The sequence below is a fragment of the Durotheca rogersii genome (assembly GCF_024521655.1).
Source record: "Durotheca rogersii strain YMJ 92031201 chromosome Unknown GGS23scaffold_4, whole genome shotgun sequence".
NCBI lineage: Eukaryota > Fungi > Ascomycota > Sordariomycetes > Xylariales > Xylariaceae > Durotheca > Durotheca rogersii.
In genome coordinates, this window is record NW_026251235.1 from 2,242,039 (window position 1) to 2,261,530 (window position 19,492).

Below are 19,492 nucleotides of genomic sequence, written 5' to 3' on the forward strand. Positions count from 1 at the left end.
AGACCTCGCTAAAGGCACCTAGGCAGGCACCTATTTCCCAGAGGTGATCAAGAGACAAAGAATAGCAAAGAACCACTTTCCAAATAACGACTACGAGAGAAAAGCAAAAAAAAAAAAAAGGATGTGAAGTACATGCACAGAATATTTCCCGAACACGGAGAGCCAGCGCCGACAAAAACAATGCAGGGCCTGACCGGGGATTGAACCCGGGACCTCTCGCAAGCTCGCGCCGGGCACAGCGGCAGCCGCGCGCCCCAGCATGCCCAAAGCGAGAATCCTACCACTAGACCATCAGGCCGAACCAGAAGGTAGTTCCAAGGGCTCTTATTGCGGTCTATGCAGCGTCTCCTCCCGAAAACCTACTGCGCCCCTGCCGGTTGTGGCGTATTACGGGACCGCAGACCCGCGCCGTTTTTTTTTTCATTTTTCTCCTTCTAATTCGCTGCGCTGGCTGCGTGCGCTGGCAGACAGCCTTGGGGGGGGGGAGGGGGGGCAGCCTGGGGCAACATGGCAGTGAGCGTGTGGAGGACAGCAGGGGATTCGAGGAAGGCCTGGTGAGGCAGACGGCGAGAAATTAGACCCTCGGGCGCGGGGCGCAGAGGGAGTTTTAGCGGCCGCGTCCGCTGGCTGTCTACCAGTTCTAGGGGCTGCGTTTAGTGGTTTAGTGCGTTTCACTGCGCTTTTATCTACCCACCGACACGCTAGGAGTGCAAGTGTACATGCGCAACCCTCTGGCGCGTACGGCGAGACAAGCTCCGACGGGTTACCTGTGCAGAACCATATTTCGCGACGGCTATTAAAAACAGGCGCTGTGATGGCTTGTTATGGTGCTGGTGATTAGGAGTTGTCGACCGACCGACTCGAGATACATCCCTCTAACTACCTACCTAGGTAATGTTTTACCCGCCTTAGATATCCACGGTACCTACGCCCTAGGCAACCCAGGCTCGAGCCGTAGGCTTCCTAGAGGGTACCTACCATTACACGCTCGTCTGCTGTGTACCTGCCTAATAGTAACTAAGCACGCCCTATCCCCTCGGGAGGAAGCTGAAGCCTCCGCGCTGCAACCCACAGGGCCGCGCTCAATTCAACCCCCCCTTCTCTCGTTTCCTAGCAGTGTCGCCCTTCCGTGTTCAATACATGGATTCGATGGTTTTATTACAACTACTTAGGTATGGTTACACGTTTCTACAAGCAGAAGCCTCGGTACCGGACCGAGGCACAAGTGCCACAGGGTTCGATAGAGAGAGGCAAGAGGCAGGATGCCTTCTAGGTTTCCCCGGTGGCCAGAGTAGGGCGCTCGCTCGCTCGGCAGAAACTGCTCGCGGAAGGCTCACGGATCTGACTGAATTGGCGGGTTACGCAGGCATGCGGTCTTGGATCCAATCCCTGGCCAAAAATTCGGCTTTCGGGCTGAGGCTCAGGTTCTTGCCGTGACCTCCAACATCGCGAATACTGACCCGCTTATGCAGCCCTTCCATCCACTCGTCCCTCTCCGTATCTCCATCAAACAAGGACGAGGCGTGTTCCTTATTCTCGTTATGATAGGCGCCCCTCTTCACCGACATGCCGAGGTCCTCCGCCTGCGTCATGAAGCAGTTGCCCCTATCGCCGGGCCAGTACTCCCGAATCAAGCGCTCAGACGGCGGCGGCGCCGAGTGCATTAGCAGCATCTCGGGGATCCTCAACCGCGAGCGCCGCGAGCTTTCCTGCTCCGCCTCCGGCGGCGGGAAGTTGACTTGCTTCCACGATGCCAACTTTGTCGATCCCCTCTTCTGCTGGGGTCGTTCTTCCAGCTCGGCCAGCTCGCCGGTGAAGGACTTGGGTACAGCAAATTTTGGGCGGTGGAAGAAGTAGTACGGGCTCGCGAACGGGTCGAATAGGTCGCCGGGTATCCCGAAAAGCTTCTTCGCCTGCCGCCCCAGCTCGTCGAAGCTAGAGTCCGTCTTCCACTCTTCGTCCTCGGGGCCGGGATGCGACCTGAAATTCAGAGGGTGTCCCGGGAAGAAGCTAGTCCAGTTGTAGATGCCGTTGTACGCGACGCATCCCCGGATGCTCATCCGCTCCTCGGGGTAGGTCTCGGTTAGGGCCAGCGACGCCGCCAGCGTCGCGCCGAGGTACGAGCCGCAGACGTATATCTCGCGGGGTTGGTCACCGGCGGTCAGGTTCTCGAGGATCCAGTTGTACGCAATCGTGGTGTCGTGGATAGGGGTCGGCCAACGGAGATTCCGATCCTGGTTCGGTTGTGCCTTTTCCCAGCGCGGGAAGTCCCTCGCGGAGGACCGGACGAACCCGGCCCAGCGGTAGTTGATCACCACTGTCGGCTGGCCCCGGATGAACTTGGGCAGCTCCGCCGGCTGTTTGGAGCTGGCTATCGAATACGGCGGCAGATAGATCATCAAGGGATCTGGCGTCAATATCTTGGCGGGGTTGTGCAGACTTAGTTTTCAGTAGTCAGACATGGCAATCTCGCGAGACTGCTTACGCGTTTTTGACTTCTCCTGTACAGCTGACTTACTCGACGGTGATTTCGCCGGACAAGCCACAGCGGACTTTTGCTTGCAGCACCTGTCCCGCATTGCCAGCGACGGCGCTAAAGCACTTGGGCCTTTGGCTGCGGAGGCTCCCAAATGCGCAGCTTCTGACTGGGAAGAATCTCCGCATCTTCCTCCTCTCAGCGCTCTGGTTTCAGCTTCGCGCAGAGGCTATCCTTGACGAGCGCAACTTCATCTACGGATTGCCTGGGACGGTAGGTCAGGCGAAGGAGTCGAACCGGGATAGAAAAGCAGCCAGGTACGCAAGACGCCGGGGGGTAATTTTGCCTGTCCGTCATTGGCCAATCGTTAGGCACGTCGTGCGTCCGCCTTTGGCAATTTCCTGACGTAATCACTCTCTTAACCTAATAACGGGTACCTAACTAGAGGTAGGTACCTAGGTAGGATAGGTACGTACCCAGTGTAGCACCTGAACAATCAGGCATCCAGAATGAAGCCCTGCGATTGGTCAGATTGAAGAAAAACACGCAACTGTCAATTGTTCGTAAAACGCTGTATTTAAGCCTTTTTAGCAGTTTAGTTTTTACACCTTCGATTGATTAACTAGGCTCACCTTTCAACACGCTTTGCATGCCTGATATATACGGCAGCGGAGCCACGAAAGGGACCTGCCAAAATGCTCAGGGTAACCTATATATAGGTATAGTTACTGGTAGTAGCGGCTTATATGGCGTTGTGTACGACTTCTTAATCGGACCTCCGTATAGTGGCATAGGCATTCTCCTGTTCCCGCTCTAGGACATTCTAACTCAGCATGGAATAGGTTACGAGTCAAACCGCTCTCCCTCGTCTTCCTTACGCCACCTACCATATATCATCGCCTACCCTGTCCTCCTCAACCCCCCTACCCCGTCCTCCTCATCACCCCTACCCCGAGTTCCCTTGCTCTCCCATCGGTCATCGAACTTTGCTCCCACCACCGGTCTTTTTACCTTTCCCTACCCTTCCCTACCCGTATTTACCTGACACATCTATTACTCTTCCCTTTCCAGTACAGAGAAAACCCCCTGTGCCCTCTGTTTTTTTCCTGTCTTCTCACATCCACACCGATGAGAACGCGGAGCCTGGTCTCGTCACTGCTCCCCCGTGGACGACGCAAATCTAAACGACAACATGGATGAACAAACCCAGACTATCAACCGCTCCGATGATGATAACCGTGGCCGCAATGCCATCATGAGCAACCATGTCCAGCTTGGTCCCGGACACCCGCCGTTATCTAGTCTGGTTCCCTGCGAGTCACACCAACTTAGCAGCTCGTTGCGCGCGAACACCCGCTGGTGGTTTGCCTCTGCGGCGTTCCCCATGGTAGCTGGCACTCTAGGCCCGGTGGCCTCGGCTTTTAGTATTTGCGCCCTCGTCGAGAGTTGGAGGCAGCATATCCCGCCAGGTGGGGGTCTGGCTGCGGCCGTCTTCGTCCCGGACCCCCGGTGGCTCTTGGCCCTGAATGCCGTGCAGCTTGTCATCGCCCTAGCTGCCAACATGTTCCTCCTGCTCAACATGACCAAGCGGGTGGGGTTCTGCGTCGCGCAACCCATAACCATTGTGGGCTGGTACATATCCGCCATTATACTCGTCTCCCTGTGCGCCACGGCCAGCGGGCCGCTGCTTCAGGATCCACCCATGGAATACGTCTGGTCCCAGGCTTTTTATTACGGGATATTTGCTGCCGTCCTCTACTTCATCGTCGCCTCTTTGATGACGATCACCTTCTGGGGCGCCCAAACCGGGCACTATGACAAGAACTTCGAGCTGACCAGCAGCCAGAGGACCCTCATGCTCCAAACGATAGTTTTTCTCTCATACCTGCTTCTAGGCGCCCTCGTATTTTCGAAGATCGAGAATTGGAACTTCCTTGATGCTGTGTACTGGGCCGACGTTACTCTCTTCACCGTTGGCTTAGGCGATATTTGCCCACAGACTCGCCTCGGTCGTGGTCTTCTTATACCATTCGCTCTCATCGGCATTATCTCTCTCGGCCTGGTGATTGGATCGATTCGAAGTCTAATCCTCGATCGGGGCAGGCATAGGTTCAACACCCGCATGCTTGAAAAACAGCGCCGTCTACTCATTCGGCGCGAGTCAGCAAGAGGGGAACCTGGAATATTCGAACCTATCGGTGCCGAAACTGATAATACCGAGCCAAATTTCTCTCGAGAAGAATTCATGCGTCGGCAGAAGGAATTCCAGCTTATGCGGAAGATTCAACACCAGGTACGTTCCGATTTGCCTACGTTTTGGCCCTCGACACCGCCTGCTGTCACATCCATGTTTATATTATTATTATACCTATGGTACCATTCGTACATGCTAACTAGAAGTAGTGAGTAGCCCATCTCTCCATTTGGGTCTCGCTCGAGGTAGATATAGGCGTCTACGTTTTTATGCGACAGATACCAACTATTCTCTCGGGGCCCGGAGGATGTCAAGCGTTTAACTTGAAATACTGAGGCAGAACACTAGCACTAACACGATATAGGGCATCGGGAAAAGAGAAGTGGACATCGATGGCAATATCCGCTGGAACGTGGTTCACTCTTTGGCTCGTTGGCGCGAAGGTGTTCCAAGAATGCGAATCGCAATATCAGGGTTGGACTTACTTCGACAGCTTCTACTTCGCATTCACGACTCTGACAACTGTCGGCTATGGGGATCTTTCGCCAGTATCTAGCCCAGGAAGGCCTTTCTTCGTCTTTTGGTCTCTCCTCGCCGTACCTACCATGACCGTTCTCATATCAAATGCGAGTGATACAATCGTGAAGGCTATCAAGGAAGCCACACTTATACTCGGGAGCATAACAATCCTACCAGGAGGCCGCGTATTTAAGAAGGATATCGAGTATATATTAGGAGAACTCTCCTGTGGAGCGACCCTGTCGGACGAAGACATCGAGGAAGACCCTCCCGGATTTCTAGGTGCAGGCGGAAACACACATATTGATGAAGGGAAGGACGAGGCTGAGGAGGAATATGGGGGAAGCTCATCCAGTACTAGCGATCTTGGGGGCCCCGAGAGCCAACGCGTAGTCGAAAAAGATGTCGAAAGAGGAGGGCTCGAATTATTGTCTCATGGGGCGAATTCGACCGCATCGGTCGGTAACGGCGCGTCCAAGTCGACACGTGTTGGCTCGACAGCCTCGGACACCATACCAAACGAACTCCCCAAGACTCGCGCCGAGTATCGGCTGGTCTTAATAGACGAGATCATGCGGGTAACTCAACACCTGCGACAATCACCGGCGCGGAAGTACACCTTTAAAGAGTGGCAAGTGCTATCTATGCTCCGTTCTCGAGCCTCTCGGAATCGCTTTCGAATCCATCGCCGGCATTGGGCTCGACGTATGCTGATTGACAATTAGGGCATGGTACCTGCGCCTCATCGGCGAAGACGAGAGCAACGCTGAGACCCACCGCGATCCCGAACACCCCTTCCAGATCCTCGACTCCGACCCCCGCGGCGGTAGGCCCAAGTGGAGCTGGGTCGGGCACCGCAGCCCGCTGATGGACGACACGCGCGTGGAGGCCGAGTGGATCGTGGAAAGGCTCGAGCGGAAGCTGCACGAGGAGCTGTTGCGGGCTGCCGGCGCCGGCGCCCGACAGGAACGGGAAAGGGGGGGACTACCGGAGGAAAGGAGGGGAGAGGGAAACGTGGGAGGATAGCTTCCTTCCCCCCCCCCCCCCTCCCCCTCCCCGCGCGCACGTGGTTTCGGAGGACGTACGGAGATGCCGAGGAGCTGGATACTGTACCTATATCGATTTGGGAATGGGCTTCGTCCCGAGCGTGTCGAGGTGCACGCACAGGGGCGCCAATGTTTCTGCCTACCTGCCTACGGTGTCACGTCGCATCGCGTGCGTGTTGTGTGTGCCCTACGTAACTTAAACCCCCGGCCGCTCCCCGTTCCTCGTCTTGGTCTGCTTCAGAGGGGGGGGGGGGGGGCGAGCAGGACGCCCCGGCTACTTCCGTAAGGCATCGCCGCCATCCGATCCGTTTGCGAGCAAACGAGACTTGCTGAGCAGCTTGACCGCCTCCTCCTCCTCCTGGGACGGGAAGCCGACAGGTGCAGCGTAGTAGTTGAATTACTACCTATACAATACCTCTGCAAACGATGACAAGAATACCTCTCCCTTCAACCCCAAGTCGCGGGAGATTTCTCGGTAAAGTTGTGTCAGGTTAGGCGGTCGTCCACAACCCCTCTCGCCGTCCCCCTCTCGAGGGGGGAAAGAAACGGAGACGCGAGGGGAGGAAAATATTATTATGATAGCTTCGTTCTTAATACAATTTGGGAGAATTTAGCTTGCCTTAATACTCGGGCCTCCAACCACTTCTTCGACCTTCGCAGTACATCGCCTGATTTTACGTATATCTCCCCTTTTCCATTACTTGGCTTGTCCCTCCCGATAATTGTGCCCCAACGTAATACACCCTGCCATCCGTGCGCAACATATCAGAAGTGAGCAAGCAAAACAGGGCAGGGTTAGGCAGGGAATAGTACATCCCCTCCGTTTTCGGTGTGCCTGTCTGAAAATTAAAATAAGCTGAGTTGAAAAAAAAACAAGGCCCGTCGAGAAATCGCGGGGGTTTTTTGTGGTTCTTTCGTAGTTATAACAAGCTTATGATAGATGCTCGGGGAGATCGGTGCCCTCCGTCCATTTGGTACTGTAGAGTAGAACTTGTTAACGACAAGACGAAAAAAAAAAGGCTCGGCTTTGCTAGGTAGGTTACGTACGATGGCTGAAGTTGGTCTTTAGTAAGGTGCAGGTCTCCCCATTTGTCGGTATTGTAAAATGGGCACGAGTCTCCTCGAGTACAGGGCACCCGAGGGCAATGATGGGAGAGGTAGCAATCGTAGTCGACACAGTATGGCCCAGCGGGACACAAGCTAGTCCGGGCCTTGTACCGGTGGATAGCTAGCTCTGGGCCTGTTAACTCAGCATCGTGCGTCTTGTCACAACCAACGCCCCATTTGCAACGGCCCTTAAGGTAGTAGTCGTTACAAAAAACCGACGGTTTGATGGACTGAAACTTGGCCTGATAGGTTGACTGCGCGGGGGTTCTAGGCGGATGCTGAGTGGGCGGGTCAACGCGATAATTATCCACGTTGTAATAAATAACCTTGGACGGTTTCTTAGGTTTGGGGGCCTTAACTGTGACATTTTGATGATCGTTGACGCCACCTGCCGTAGCATAGCTGATAGAGGTACCGCCGTTGCCCGAGCTAATGACGCTGGCCGCGCGAGGCGGCTGCGTAGCCAGCTGGGAATTCTCCTGCTCCGGCGTAGAGACAGACTGGATCGGCGACGCCGTGACGGTGGCCATCGAGCGGGAATCCGGAGTTGACGCAGATGACCTCTGCTCCTGCGGAGGGGGCAGCACAGTTGCGGCTGGCCTCTGCGCAGGCTGCACGGGCCGAGCAATCGGCCCAGGCCCGAACCCTGGGGGCGGCTGCGGAGGCGAGCGGGTTCTAGTAGACAACGCCAGAGGTAAGCGCCTCGTCTCATTGCCCAACGGCTCAGACCGGAAAACATCGTCGAAACGTAAGATGGGGAATCCGAGGGTTCTGAAGCCGGGCTCGGCAAGGGTGGTCTCCAAAAGCACCAGTCTATTGTCAGAAACCCCCTTATAATCACGAAGGTCATGCAGGTAACCATTATCGTGACAACAGCCAGCCAGGAATATTTTCTTGCACTGGACGTTTCTATGGTAGTGGCTAAGCATGCCTAGAGAGAGACGAGGTGAGCAAGATCTCACGGGAGCAAAGGGCGCGGCCACGCCGTTGCCGCCGGGCAGACAACATACGTCTAATTTTGGAATCGGCGTTCTCTTTTCCCTTGCCGACATTAATGAAGTCGAAGTCGGCACTCGTGTTGGTGAAATGTTCGGCAAACAAGCGCATGTCGTCGTCATAATCGATAATGCGAGACATGCGCAGCGACTTGGCCAAGTCGATGAGGTTAGCGTAGACCCGAACAAGGATAGGCACGTCGTCGTGCTCAAGTCCCGTATCCCGGAGGCTGTCTCGGACGGCCTGCTTGAGCTTCATCGCAGCCCTCTCGGCGCCGGCGACAGGGTTGCGCAGATATTCATCCGCAAACTTGGCGCCATCGCCGTCGATAAGTACGACGACGAACGGATCCTTGTTCTGATCCAGAAATTAGCAAATACAGCGCGCCGCGGAAGGCTTGGCGGGATAACGAAACGGACAAGTTTCTGTAAAAGCCAGTCCGCCTCGGCCTTGAGGTTAAGGGCTTTCGTCTGATAACCAGCCCGCGATCTCTTCTGGTCTTCTAGATCGAGTTCGAGCTCGTTAATCTTCTTAGCGTCCGCCTGGAGCCTCTCCAGAATACCCTGTCACGCTGGCCATTAGCGAAGCACGGGGCGGTGGGCGAAGCTGTCAGACGACGTGCATGCATGAACGACTGCCTCTCGCTATCAAACTGTTGGTAATGTATAAGTCGGGCCTTGGCCTCTTCCGTAATGGAATCGGGATCCTGCCCGTTTAACATGATTGAAGAGCCCATGTAAGCAGGCTCGACAGGCGACACGGCACTTTATTTTTCTGCCCTCGGTCCGAACCAATGCCGTACTACAGAGCCCGGTTAGCTAGCATCGGCACGTGTCTGGGAGCATTGGGGCGAGGCTCTGGCGACATCCGCGATAGGGTCATCAGCCTGGGAGTCGGGCTATTGGACGGAGCCCTCTCCGACGGCCGGGGTATCGAGATCGCCAGTGGCTAAGATTCTTTCTCGGGATGGGACGGAGTAGGCAGGCTGGCAGGCTGGCCCGGCCTGGCAGCCAGGGCAGGTCAGGCAGGGAGGTAGGCGGGGAAATGGCATTACCTCCTTTATCCCGTGCGTACGAGGCTGGACAGGGCCTGGATGGGCGCGAATAGGTGCAGGAATTGGGAAAAGGCGGACAATAAGAAAACGCGTCACCAACTTGGATTGCGGAAGAGGGAGGTGAGTAGTGATGGGGTTGAGCTTAAGAGCCCAACTTGACCGACTGTCCCTCATCTAGGATGGTGGGGTGGTGGGAGAAGGAAGCAAATCACCACGTGACGTGGCATTCTAGAGATATAGCACCTTGGGTACCTGGGCAGGCAAATTAGGTGAGGAGGTACCTAAAGCAGCTGCGCCAAAAGCCACCGCCGGTCCAAGGCTACGAGGTCGAGGTCGAGGTCCTGTCACGTAGTACCGAATCTCGACCACTGCTGGATGGCATTAGGCTAGGCTACGTAGAGGTACCTAGCCTCTAACCCAGGCGGGTACCTAAACCTTCCCCAAGCCCCCCTATCAATCAGAACCTTGGGCGCCGGGGAGCCTCCCGTCTGATCTCTCATACTCCCACATTCGGTACCTAGGCTACTCCTTGTTAGCGCCTCACAGGTGGTAGTAGTACCTAGTAGGTCACCCCAGTATTACCCCTGAAAGCCCCCGGCATGGACAAGCCCCCTACCCCCGTCTTCCTATCGCCCCATCGTTTGTTCCCGTAGGAGAAGTCGAACCTCGAAGCTTCAAGCTGCCTGGCAACAATGGGCAGTTGATGCCAGCGTAGGATGCCCAAACAACCACTTCTGACAAGACGCCCCTTGGCCAGTTGGCCAGACTCTTCCCGTCTCGCTTGCCGTGCAATAAGCCCGGTGCTTAAGCATCCCGTCCAGCCTACCGATCTGTCTATCTATGTACCACACCAAGGCACCTTCGAGCCCATTGGCTCACCGACAAAAGCACGTACTACGTGGTCCGCAGGTAGGCAGGGAGGTTGTGTGAGCCACACAGCCCATTGTCTGGCTTTCCCTGCTTTTCATTTCGAGCGCTATCAGCATGCCCGTCAGCTTCTGCCTGCAGGTTTTGGTGCGCCCAATCTACTAGTCATCTGTCAGATATATGTCCGTTCTGTGAGACCTCAGTACTACAGGTTGCTTCCTTGTGCTTCCTCTCCTGCTGCCAATACGTCATGTATCCCGGGCTTTCAATTCCCCAGATCGGATATCCTGAGAAGCCATCGCGGTCCCGTCCGGGTCCCCGCACACTAGCTTCTTAGCCCATCGAATCTGCGTCCAGTCGGCTTCCCGGATACTTATGATCGTGAGAATCAGCCCTGTTGCTGCCTTGGGGTCTCTCTTTGGCCTGCATAAGCAACGGCAGATCCTAGGTTCGGCTTTTACAGGTAGGAAGGCTGCGCTCTGACGGTCGAGTCGGCCACCGACCCTCCACCCCGTAAGGATTCCTGCGGGGTATGGCCGTTGGTCCTTAAATAGGTCGACGAATTGGAAGTGCTGCCTCCTCTCTAGGTTCTCGCGGTTCGAATATGTTACCCTCGCGAACAGTTCGAACACGGCATCGTGTTGGCGAGTTAAACATCTTACAGACTGGTTGATCATCTCCCCTACCCGGAAACAGGTCCTGAGGACCGTATTCGAGGACAAACCTAAGATCGCAGAACCATCACGAACCTTCTCGGGGAATGGTGGCCGGACGAACGGTCTCAAGCGCGTCTCATCCCCCACGCCGGGACGGACCTCGCCAGAATTATGTACGGGCGAAATTTGATCCACGGACGACGACCGCGGCGCATCCCGGCAGTTGACAGCCGATGCATTGTCCGGTATCGTACTTACCGCGGCATACACTGCATTCCAGTCAACGCCCTCATCAAGCAGGTCGTCTTCAACATCGCCAGGCTCCTCTACTCTCCCTACTCCTTGTAGACCCCCCTGCGTCGCCTTCGGCTTTTCCGAGCAAATCGGTGGTGATGAGTGCTGCAGAGTTGCATCGTATTCGGTGGCCGATCTCGAGTCACGGTCCCAGTCTTTAGTGACACTGGAAGGCGGGACCTGTGCTTCCCAAACACTATTCAGGGCCGTATCAAGAAGGCATGCCATCTCCTCTTCCATCAAGCCGTCGACTGGATATTCATCTTTCCAGTCAGTAATAGCGTCGCCAGGCAGCCTATCCAGCACAGCCGTGGCTCCTGCACACTCATTGCCACGCTTCTCCGCCCGTAGTCTTGTACCGCTCAGTGGGGTATGTTCGCGTGGCTCCGTTGGTGTGTCAGTTAGATCGCCGTGGCTTGAGCTCCGGGCAGCATAAGCTGTCCTACGAGCGGAGGCAGTCGTGGCTGGGACGAGAAAGCGGTCATTGGCAAGGGGAGGATCGCGGGTTATGTCCGATCCCGCCGCGGAGCCGACTTCTAGATGCCGAGTGGCCTGATACTGGGACCCACCACCTGGCTTTGGAGTCTGTTGAGGGGCCATTTGTTGTAGGTAAGCCGGCCTATACGGGTGTTGATATCTTGCTAACTGGCTTAGGGCGGCGTCGTGGCAGGCAAACGTGTTAGAGATTAGGTGATGGTCGCCTACACCACCAGGTTTGGTAGGCTTGAGGACCTGGAAAGGACCAGTAGGTGGCGTCGCGGGGGAACACTGCTGGCGCTTAGATTGGCATTCTCCCCCGTCGTCTTCACGTTCCACCCGAGGACGCTTTGCGCCGCGACTAGAGGCAGGGACGGGACTCGGATATCCCGACGGGGGGTGGCGTGCGTCCTTATCAGCACGGCCGACAATATACTGGTTGGATTCTGGCGAGACAATACATGAGACGTTAATTCGAGCAACGCTGTTTCCAAACGGCGCCACGGCCGCGGCCGTAGAAGTAGAGGAGCCATGGGATACGAGCGCGGGGGTCTCTATCAACGGTTGTATATTCGAGCCGGCTTGGCTATTTGGTTGGCTGGGATCGCTCATCGCAACTCGTCGCAGAGCGCCACGCTGAAGCCCGAGCGGTGGAACGTGTCTCGAACGTCTGCCTGTATCCTTGTACGTAAGTATGTATGGTACATGCTCCAGACCGACGGGCACGTAGATAGCTGAGGCAGACTCGAGAAATCGAGGAAGGGGATGACAGATGACGGCGTCTCCGTCGCGTAGGTACTGGTAGATCTGGAGTAGGGTATGAGGCAGGTAGGTGAGAGGAGCCGCCACGAGCTTGCCTGCGGGTAACCACCAGCACCATGCCTGCGAAAGGACGGCCTTAGGTACTTTTACCTACCTACGTCACGCCTCAGTCACTCAGCCAGGCACGAGAACCGTGGCTGCTAGTGTCGCTTCCACGACGCATGTACCCGCCCACCTACCCAGTATGGGTGTTGTACATATATTAGATCAGGTACCGACAGATGCGGATACGTACCTAGGTACCTAGGTAACTGCTGTAGGTACCTCTTCCCAGGTGCATGCTTCAGTTTTTGCACAGCTTAGCCCAATGCGAGGGCAGCGATTTGCCATTTTCCACGGCGCAATACTTGTATGGCTTCGTATAGACCATAGGGAAAAGGAATCGCAGATGGGCAGGTGAATACCGGTTAGCTCGATAAAAATACCCATCTATGGAATACCCACCTATGGGTATCAATCGGGCTATAGGGGAATACCCCTCTCTGCCTCCCCCGTCCCTTCACCATCCCCTCTCCACCACCTCGCGCTCTCTCGTCTCCCCCCCCCCCTCTCCGTTCCCTCCCCACCACCACCTGTCGCGACTCTCCCGTATTTCTCGCAAATGGACGAAATTGACGAAGAGCTCCGTATTAGCAAGCCACAAATTATCTGCCCGCCACCCCACCTTAACCTCGTCTCGTCTCATCTCTCCCGCATGACAACCGACACAGCCACGTATACCTCGTGAGCCTCGTGAACCTACCTAGCTAGGTACCTAGTGAATCTCGTGCATCTCACCGGCTCCCCCAGCTCTCCAGTCCCGCCAGCACCCTCCAACAACGTTCTTAGCCGAAGGCCAGCTACCACGGCCCGTATCTTGGAGATACCGCAGCTCGTCGGCCCATCGGCCGGCTCTGCTTAGCTCGACGTCGGGAACCTCGTCCGCGCCAGACAGAATCGAAGCTATCTGTGACCATGTTCTCCCAGGTATGTCGCGCGCGCTTGCCGGGGATTGGCCGCCCGGCCCTTATCGCGGTATCGCCGCTTCTCTCTGAATAGCGGATCGTCCTTTTCATATGTGTTTATATTAATTCGCAATGTTCCTAGCCAATGTGGTACGGCGTGGGGATGGTGCGCCCGGCTAGGAATGCATTCGAATGGTGTTGACTCCTCTGTAGAAAAAACCGTACTCCGCCGTTACGGTGACAGTTGAACGTCTCACCAGCGAGCAGTACGAAGAAGACGACCTTAGCGGTATCCCCGACCTCGTCGAGGTCATCAAGCTGCAGGCTTCTGGCCCCGCCGAGGCCGCTCGCGCGCTGAGGAAGAAGCTGAAATACGGCAGCGTCCATCGGCAACTCAGGGCGCTCGTGCTCCTGGACGGCCTAATCCAAAATGCCGGCCCGCGCTTCCAGAGGACCTTTATCGACGAACCGCTGCTTGAACGCTTGCGTGTCTGCGGCACCTCAGACCTGTCCGATCCGGACGTAAAGAAGAAGTGCGACGAGTTGTTCAGAAGTTGGGCAGCCGAATACAAGAATACGCCGGGCCTCGAGAGGGTCTCCATGCTTTATAAGGTAACGGCGCTCGACAGGCGAGAGATCGCCCTAGGCTAATAGCAGTAGGAACTCCCACGACGCAAACAGGTCGTCACCCAGGCGAAATCTAGGGTCCTCCGTGAAACTGAGCAAGACCCCTTTCGTGACTCCGAGGACGAAGCTGAACAGCCGCCGCCGTCGTCCCCTCAGGCTCCGTCCCCTCAGGCTTCGTCCTCGCGGCACCCTGTCGAATACCCTCAGCCAAGCCAAACCGTCCAATCATTTAGTCATGTCAAGTCGCCTTCCGGCTCGGGGTCCTTTTTCTCAAGCTCCTCCTCCAAAGACAAGAAGAAAAAGGAGAAGGGGAAGAAGAAGCATAAGACCTTCAACCTCGAGGCGGAAAAGGACGCCATGAAGGTTGCGATCGCCGAGTCCTCCATGGCGTCAACAAACTTGACGAATGCCCTTCAGAGCATAAACCGAGAACGAGAAAGGATATCAGAAAATGCCGCCGCCGTGGAGCAATTCGAAGCTTGCAAGAAACTGAGGAGAAAGATTCTACGCTACGTACGTCTCTAGTAGAAACCCAACATGAGGGGCTGTAGGCTGACATTGGTTAGATCTACCACGTCGAGGACGAGCAATGGCTTGGCGGGCTTCTACACGCCAACGATGAACTTGTCGTCGCCCTTATGACCTTTGAGCAATTAGACCGCTCCATCGACGCCGATAGCGATTCCGAGGACGAGCTTGCAGAGCAGGCACACCTTTATAGAAGTAAGATAGGACTATGTCCCCCCTTTGAATCACCTCCCTTTCTCCGTTGCTTACCAGCAACAGTGGCGGCCGAGAAGCACAGGCAATCAATGTCGTCGCCGGCGAGCCCAACCAGCCCGTCAGGTCCGGTACCAGACGTGTCTAACCTCAGCATCAACCCAACCCCTCCTCCCAGGCCGGTGCCACCCCCACGGCCGTCTGCCGCGTCCAAGCCAACGATAACCCCACGGCGAGCTCCTGAGCCAGAATCAGATGACGACGACGATTACGCCGACGAAGACGAGAATGATCCGTTCGCGGATAGAAACGCCGTGGTGATATCTAAGACTGAAGGGGGGGAGTTTAGGTAGTACGTCTCTTCAGCTACGCCGCAAGGTGATGTGACGAGGCTGTTGTCCCATGGAATTTAATATGGGCAACGCCTGGTGGCGAAGCGGCAGACTGCGTTTGGACCTGTTTTTCTTCTTTTAATCCAATACTCTCTACTCGACTACGAGATTCCCGCCAGATATACTCTGAGGCGTTGCTTTTACACGATGAGACGGAAGCCGTGTTATGTTTTTTCTTAGATGTATTAGTAGCGCGGTGGTATGCTGGTTCTTCTTGTGGTCTTCCCTGTACGCCGGGGCATTCGGGTTCGTCTGTGTAGTAGGTGCGTCGATGGAGATCTGCCGCTGCAACGGCTTGAAAATGAAGCACCAGAAGTCATCCCCGTGATACGACTTGTTCCTCGTAGGAATCGGCCCGCTTCCTCCACGTAGAATGCTCCAGCTCGGTGAACATAGCCATTCGATAACGGTATACTTATCTTTCATACAATTCCAACCTGGTACTTAAGCACCAGCACAAGTAGATAGCGGATGCCTATGTGACTCCGTTCAGCATTGCTTAGGCACCTACTACAGAGCTCATACCCCTTACCGCGCGCTCACGTCCTGTGGGCGCTCCATCAGCTACGAGTCAATACATACGCACATAGTCCAACTCATGGTGATTTAGGTAAAGTGATTAGATTTTATATTGGCCGGATTGTCCTTCATCTTATGCCAATGAACCTTAAAGGCAGGCGTCTGAAAAACTCACGTACGTCACGCATACCAACGACAGAAACTTCTCGTATACTTAGACTTCGTTACACCCCAATCTCAAATCGCGGATCAACATTATGCGCTACATTTGCGCCAGGGTAGATTCCACCGGCCATACTCTCTCCACTCGAGCCTACACGACCAGGACGTGTGTACGTCCACAGCCCCGCGATCACGAATCCCCGTAGCCGCTAGACAAGCTCTCGGGTCCTCGTGGGCCGGTCTTTTCTAGATCGATTTTCTTCCTCCTCACGAGTGGAAGTGGCACGGAGACGCCCTAGATAGGCGACGCGTGAGGTGAGAAAACGAGGAAGAGGGCGGGAGCGAGTAAAGGGGTCGAGGACCGTGGCAGACAGGGTAGACTGTATCCGGCTCTTGCGTGCTGATACGGGCGCTAAAGGGGCCACCAGAAGGATATAAAGTAGTCTAAGAGTCGATATGCTATCATATACGAGGACTAGACGAGCAATTCACTGGAAAAATCTAGTACTACGTAGCACCCCGTATGCTATCCGCTCTCCGTCCACGACATCGCCTCTCTCCTTTTCTCCAGCCACACACCCACGCACCCTTTCATCCTCCCATCTACTAACCCCCCCTTCCTCTCGACACACAACCAGTCACCAAACAGTCCCGCGTTCCACGGCTGGATCCGGCTGTAATCCCATCCCCTTATTATCCGCACACATACAAGTACACAAGCACACGGCACCCGACCCGAGAGCCCGCCCAGCCAAGGCGAAAGCGAGATAGTTCCCTCTCTCGCCCCGCTCCAGCTTCACGTCCTCGCCCCCTCCGAGACGGTGTCCTGATAACCAGGGCAGAAGACAACACAGCGCCGGCCACCGCAGCACGCTTCGCCCGTCGCCGCCGCCGCATATACCGCGCACCCGCCCCCCCCTTGTGTCCGACGGCGTAGGTAGCTAAGGTTAGTTCGCAGCACGCATGCCGCAGCCCCCCTTTCTCCCCGCCGACTCCGGCCGCGCTCCGCCCGGCCCCCCTTCCTCTTCCCGCTGTCAGCAGGGGAGATCGGGATCGTCGGCGCGAGGCCGCGGTCTGCGCGTCGGGGCGGGGCCTCCCGGTCCCGTCTTCTCCCCCCCCCCCCCCCCCCGGCGGCCCTCTTACCCACGGCGCGACGGCCGGTGGCGGCTCTCTGCTCGCTAGGGATCTGTGTCGGAGGGGCTCTGCTCGGCCCTGCACGTACGTATGCGTACTCCGCCGAGGTTATTTTCCGCGTCTGGGGTTTGGGTTTGGGCTGCTGCTGCTGCGGCGGCGGCGCTCTTGTTACGATTTCGCGAGTTCCCCATTTTAGCGATTTATTCTCTTCCTTTATTATCATCATCATCATTCTTATTATTAAACCTACCTGCGGTACGCTTCTCTATCCCACGCCTTCCCCCCCCCGGCAAACCTTCCTCTCCACCATCATGCTCCCCCGAACTCTCTCGGTCCCGAGACTATCGATCGTTGGGGAAATCCGGGGGCGCGAGGGCGGTGCGGGAAGGGAAAAGGGCGAGGGCGAGAGGGGAGTGGAAAGGGGGAGGGAGGGAGGGGGAGGGGGCCGTGTGAACTCAATATCCGTCGGCTGAGCGATCCTCATCCTCTTTCCCCTCCCCCTCTCCCTTTGCCTTTCCTCCCCTCCTCCCCGCATACTTCGAAAGAGCTCCCCCGCCGCGAGCTGGACCACCGCTTGCGTCCGTTGCCCGCGCAACGGCCGCCTCAGCTCTGCCTGGCGAAACCTAGAATCGGGGGAGGACGTCGAATTGCGTTCGCGTATGGGGCCAGGGGGGGAAAGGGGTTGGAGGAGGACGAGCTCAGCTGGCCGTTCTCACACCTGCCCCTTCTTCCCGCCCCGGTGGCCTTACCGATATCCGCCGTTCCCAGCGCGTCGCGGCGCTGATTACGATGTTGCTTTCCGCTTGCGTGTCAGGGCGCGCAACGAACGGGCCGATACGTTCATACACGCAACTCAACACAGCGCCCGAGTTCGTCCACATAAGGTCAGCGAGAGGAGGAAGGAGAGGTGTAGCAGGGTGCGCAGCCTGGCGTAGCCTCTAGGTCGTCTTCGGCACGACATGGCTTAGGGCCAGGCGGAGAGGGAGCCGAAGGGGAAGAGAGCTAGGCCCCTGACTATGTGCCTACCTAGCACCTCGTGCACGCATCATGCTGCATCTGGGGGTGGCTGACAGAGGAGAGAGAGGAAGGGTGGTCACCGCCCTTTTCCAGAGAGAGCGTGTATACATACATACACACGCACACATATACATACGTCGACAAGCCACTAGGGCGTCGCTTCATTGACTCCTACATATCCGGCATGCATGCTATGTATATAGACGACGCCATAGGATACCACTTTCTGTCGTCGCCTCGTTATTGCTACGAAGTTAGTTAGGGCTGTTCCCCCCTTGCCGGCATATCCCTGGTCGCCCGGGAGAGGGGGGCGGGAAGGGGGGGGGGGAAGGCGCTAAATTGCGCTGCGGCGATGAGATTCATGCATTCCGGCTCAGGACTCCGGCAGGTTCATGATGACAAGGCTCGCTAAGGCAAGCCTGTAGAGAGCCAGGTCGACGTTTCGAGCAGAAGCCGAGGAGGGGGGGGGAGGGCTACTTCTTCTGCTGCTGGTGCTGCTGCTGCCGCCGCGGTCACTTAACCTGTGCGCTCGGGGTATGACTGACTGACTAACTAACTACTTACTATGACGAGACGGGCCGGTTTCCCTGCATGTGAGAAAAGGGGAAAACTTGGAGAGGCTATGTTGGAAGCATTACCCCGGATGGTGGAAAGGATAAACCCCGAATCATGGCGTCACGGCACACAAGAGTACTTACTGTGTTATTTACATGTGGCACTTGGTGCGCCAAACCCTACCACGCCGTAGTAGTATGTAGCGTGTCGGCAGAGCTTCCCCTAGGAGTTTCGTAGGGGAGCTGGCGGCTGGCCCAACAGGCTTTCCCCAGAACCTTGGGTGCTCGGATGCTGACGATTCGCAGCCGATGCGGCTCCGAGTCGAAATGTGATGAGGTTCGGAGTAATGGAGGGGACGGGCTCCAGCAGCTAGTCCTCAGGAGTAGGCTGGCCTGAGTATCTCCGATAAACGCGATAAATTAGGAAGGGATAAAAAAAGAAATGCTCCTTAGTCTCATCTCGTATCCAGCCTTAGGAGGTGGTAATCTCTCGAGTCGTAGGAGAAACGGACAGGTAACACTACTTTCAAGCCTATGCGATGACTGTTTCCCTGTAGGTCCTTGGCAGATTGGAATAAAGGGGTATCTATACCTGCTGATAGCATCGCGGCCGAGCGAGGAAGAAACGCTGCGTGCTAAGGCGTATCTAAAATACGTCGCGCAAGTCGCTGGTTAGTATCGGTGCTGGCTTCTCGTAATGGAAAGGCCCGGGCAACTCGCCGCAGACGCTGCCAGGCTTGATGTTACATGGCCCCTTCACCGGCCACACTCCGCCAAAGCTGCCGGCGCCGTGAGGATGAACGGCAACTGCATAGCCAGACTCATCGCCCCAGACCGCCTGGGATCCCCCCCTCGGCTCAACTTTATCGGAACCCACCTTTGCTACGGAGGATGATCCTGGTCCTTTCCCTCCCC

The 19,492-nt window shown here is 56.3% G+C and overlaps 5 protein-coding genes and 1 non-coding gene across 6 annotated transcripts; 2 read left to right on the plus strand and 4 right to left on the minus strand.

Annotated features, from left to right (window-relative positions):
- Nucleotides 1-185: 185 nt before the first annotated feature.
- GGS23DRAFT_t25 lies at nucleotides 186-298 on the minus strand. The gene has a single exon. It is a non-coding gene; the product is annotated as a tRNA-Pro (tRNA).
- Nucleotides 299-1,037: 739 nt separating this feature from the next.
- Nucleotides 1,038-2,855, minus strand: GGS23DRAFT_556188 (uncharacterized protein). Its single transcript, XM_051515643.1, has 2 exons — nucleotides 2,519-2,855; nucleotides 1,038-2,439 (listed from the first exon to the last, which is right to left on the minus strand). The coding sequence occupies exons 1-2, from the start codon at nucleotides 2,662-2,664 to the stop codon at nucleotides 1,359-1,361; spliced, it is 1,227 nt and encodes a 408-aa protein (XP_051374961.1). The 5' UTR covers nucleotides 2,665-2,855; the 3' UTR covers nucleotides 1,038-1,358.
- Nucleotides 2,856-3,668: 813 nt separating this feature from the next.
- On the plus strand, nucleotides 3,669-6,215 carry GGS23DRAFT_603595 (voltage-gated potassium channel; the record flags this gene model as incomplete). The annotated part of the gene is made up of 4 exons (XM_051519491.1): nucleotides 3,669-3,769; nucleotides 3,812-4,769; nucleotides 5,051-5,820; nucleotides 5,915-6,215. 4 exons carry the CDS (start codon nucleotides 3,669-3,671, stop codon nucleotides 6,213-6,215), a joined length of 2,130 nt encoding a protein of 709 aa, XP_051374962.1.
- A 628-nt stretch (nucleotides 6,216-6,843) lies between these two features.
- GGS23DRAFT_617342 (uncharacterized protein) lies at nucleotides 6,844-9,059 on the minus strand (the record flags this gene model as incomplete). Its single annotated transcript, XM_051520859.1, has 5 exons — nucleotides 6,844-7,212; nucleotides 7,283-8,273; nucleotides 8,353-8,695; nucleotides 8,758-8,887; nucleotides 8,971-9,059. 5 exons carry the CDS (start codon nucleotides 9,057-9,059, stop codon nucleotides 7,167-7,169), a joined length of 1,599 nt encoding a protein of 532 aa, XP_051374963.1. The 3' UTR covers nucleotides 6,844-7,166.
- A 914-nt stretch (nucleotides 9,060-9,973) lies between these two features.
- On the minus strand, nucleotides 9,974-12,456 carry GGS23DRAFT_377298 (uncharacterized protein). Its single transcript, XM_051513402.1, has one exon. It carries the CDS (start codon nucleotides 12,296-12,298, stop codon nucleotides 10,508-10,510), a length of 1,791 nt encoding a protein of 596 aa, XP_051374964.1. The 5' UTR covers nucleotides 12,299-12,456; the 3' UTR covers nucleotides 9,974-10,507.
- A 600-nt stretch (nucleotides 12,457-13,056) lies between these two features.
- Nucleotides 13,057-15,589, plus strand: GGS23DRAFT_556215 (uncharacterized protein). The gene is made up of 5 exons (XM_051515644.1): nucleotides 13,057-13,474; nucleotides 13,666-14,064; nucleotides 14,113-14,592; nucleotides 14,646-14,802; nucleotides 14,866-15,589. The coding sequence occupies exons 1-5, from the start codon at nucleotides 13,463-13,465 to the stop codon at nucleotides 15,150-15,152; spliced, it is 1,335 nt and encodes a 444-aa protein (XP_051374965.1). The 5' UTR covers nucleotides 13,057-13,462; the 3' UTR covers nucleotides 15,153-15,589.
- Nucleotides 15,590-19,492: the final 3,903 nt, after the last annotated feature.

Excerpts from the sequence above, each read along its gene's own strand:
- GGS23DRAFT_556188 (XM_051515643.1), bottom strand. The coding sequence starts at position 2,664 with ATGCGGAGATTCTTCCCAGTCAGAAGCTGCGCATTTGGGAGCCTCCGC. Across the intron at positions 2,440-2,518 it reads TCCGGCGAAATCACCGTCGA|TCTGCACAACCCCGCCAAGA; the intron begins GTAAGTCAGCTG and ends CTGAAAACTAAG.
- GGS23DRAFT_377298 (XM_051513402.1), bottom strand. The coding sequence starts at position 12,298 with ATGAGCGATCCCAGCCAACCAAATAGCCAAGCCGGCTCGAATATACAA.
- GGS23DRAFT_556215 (XM_051515644.1), top strand. Across the intron at positions 14,065-14,112 it reads GGGTCTCCATGCTTTATAAG|GAACTCCCACGACGCAAACA; the intron begins GTAACGGCGCTC and ends TAATAGCAGTAG. Across the intron at positions 14,593-14,645 it reads GGAGAAAGATTCTACGCTAC|ATCTACCACGTCGAGGACGA; the intron begins GTACGTCTCTAG and ends GACATTGGTTAG.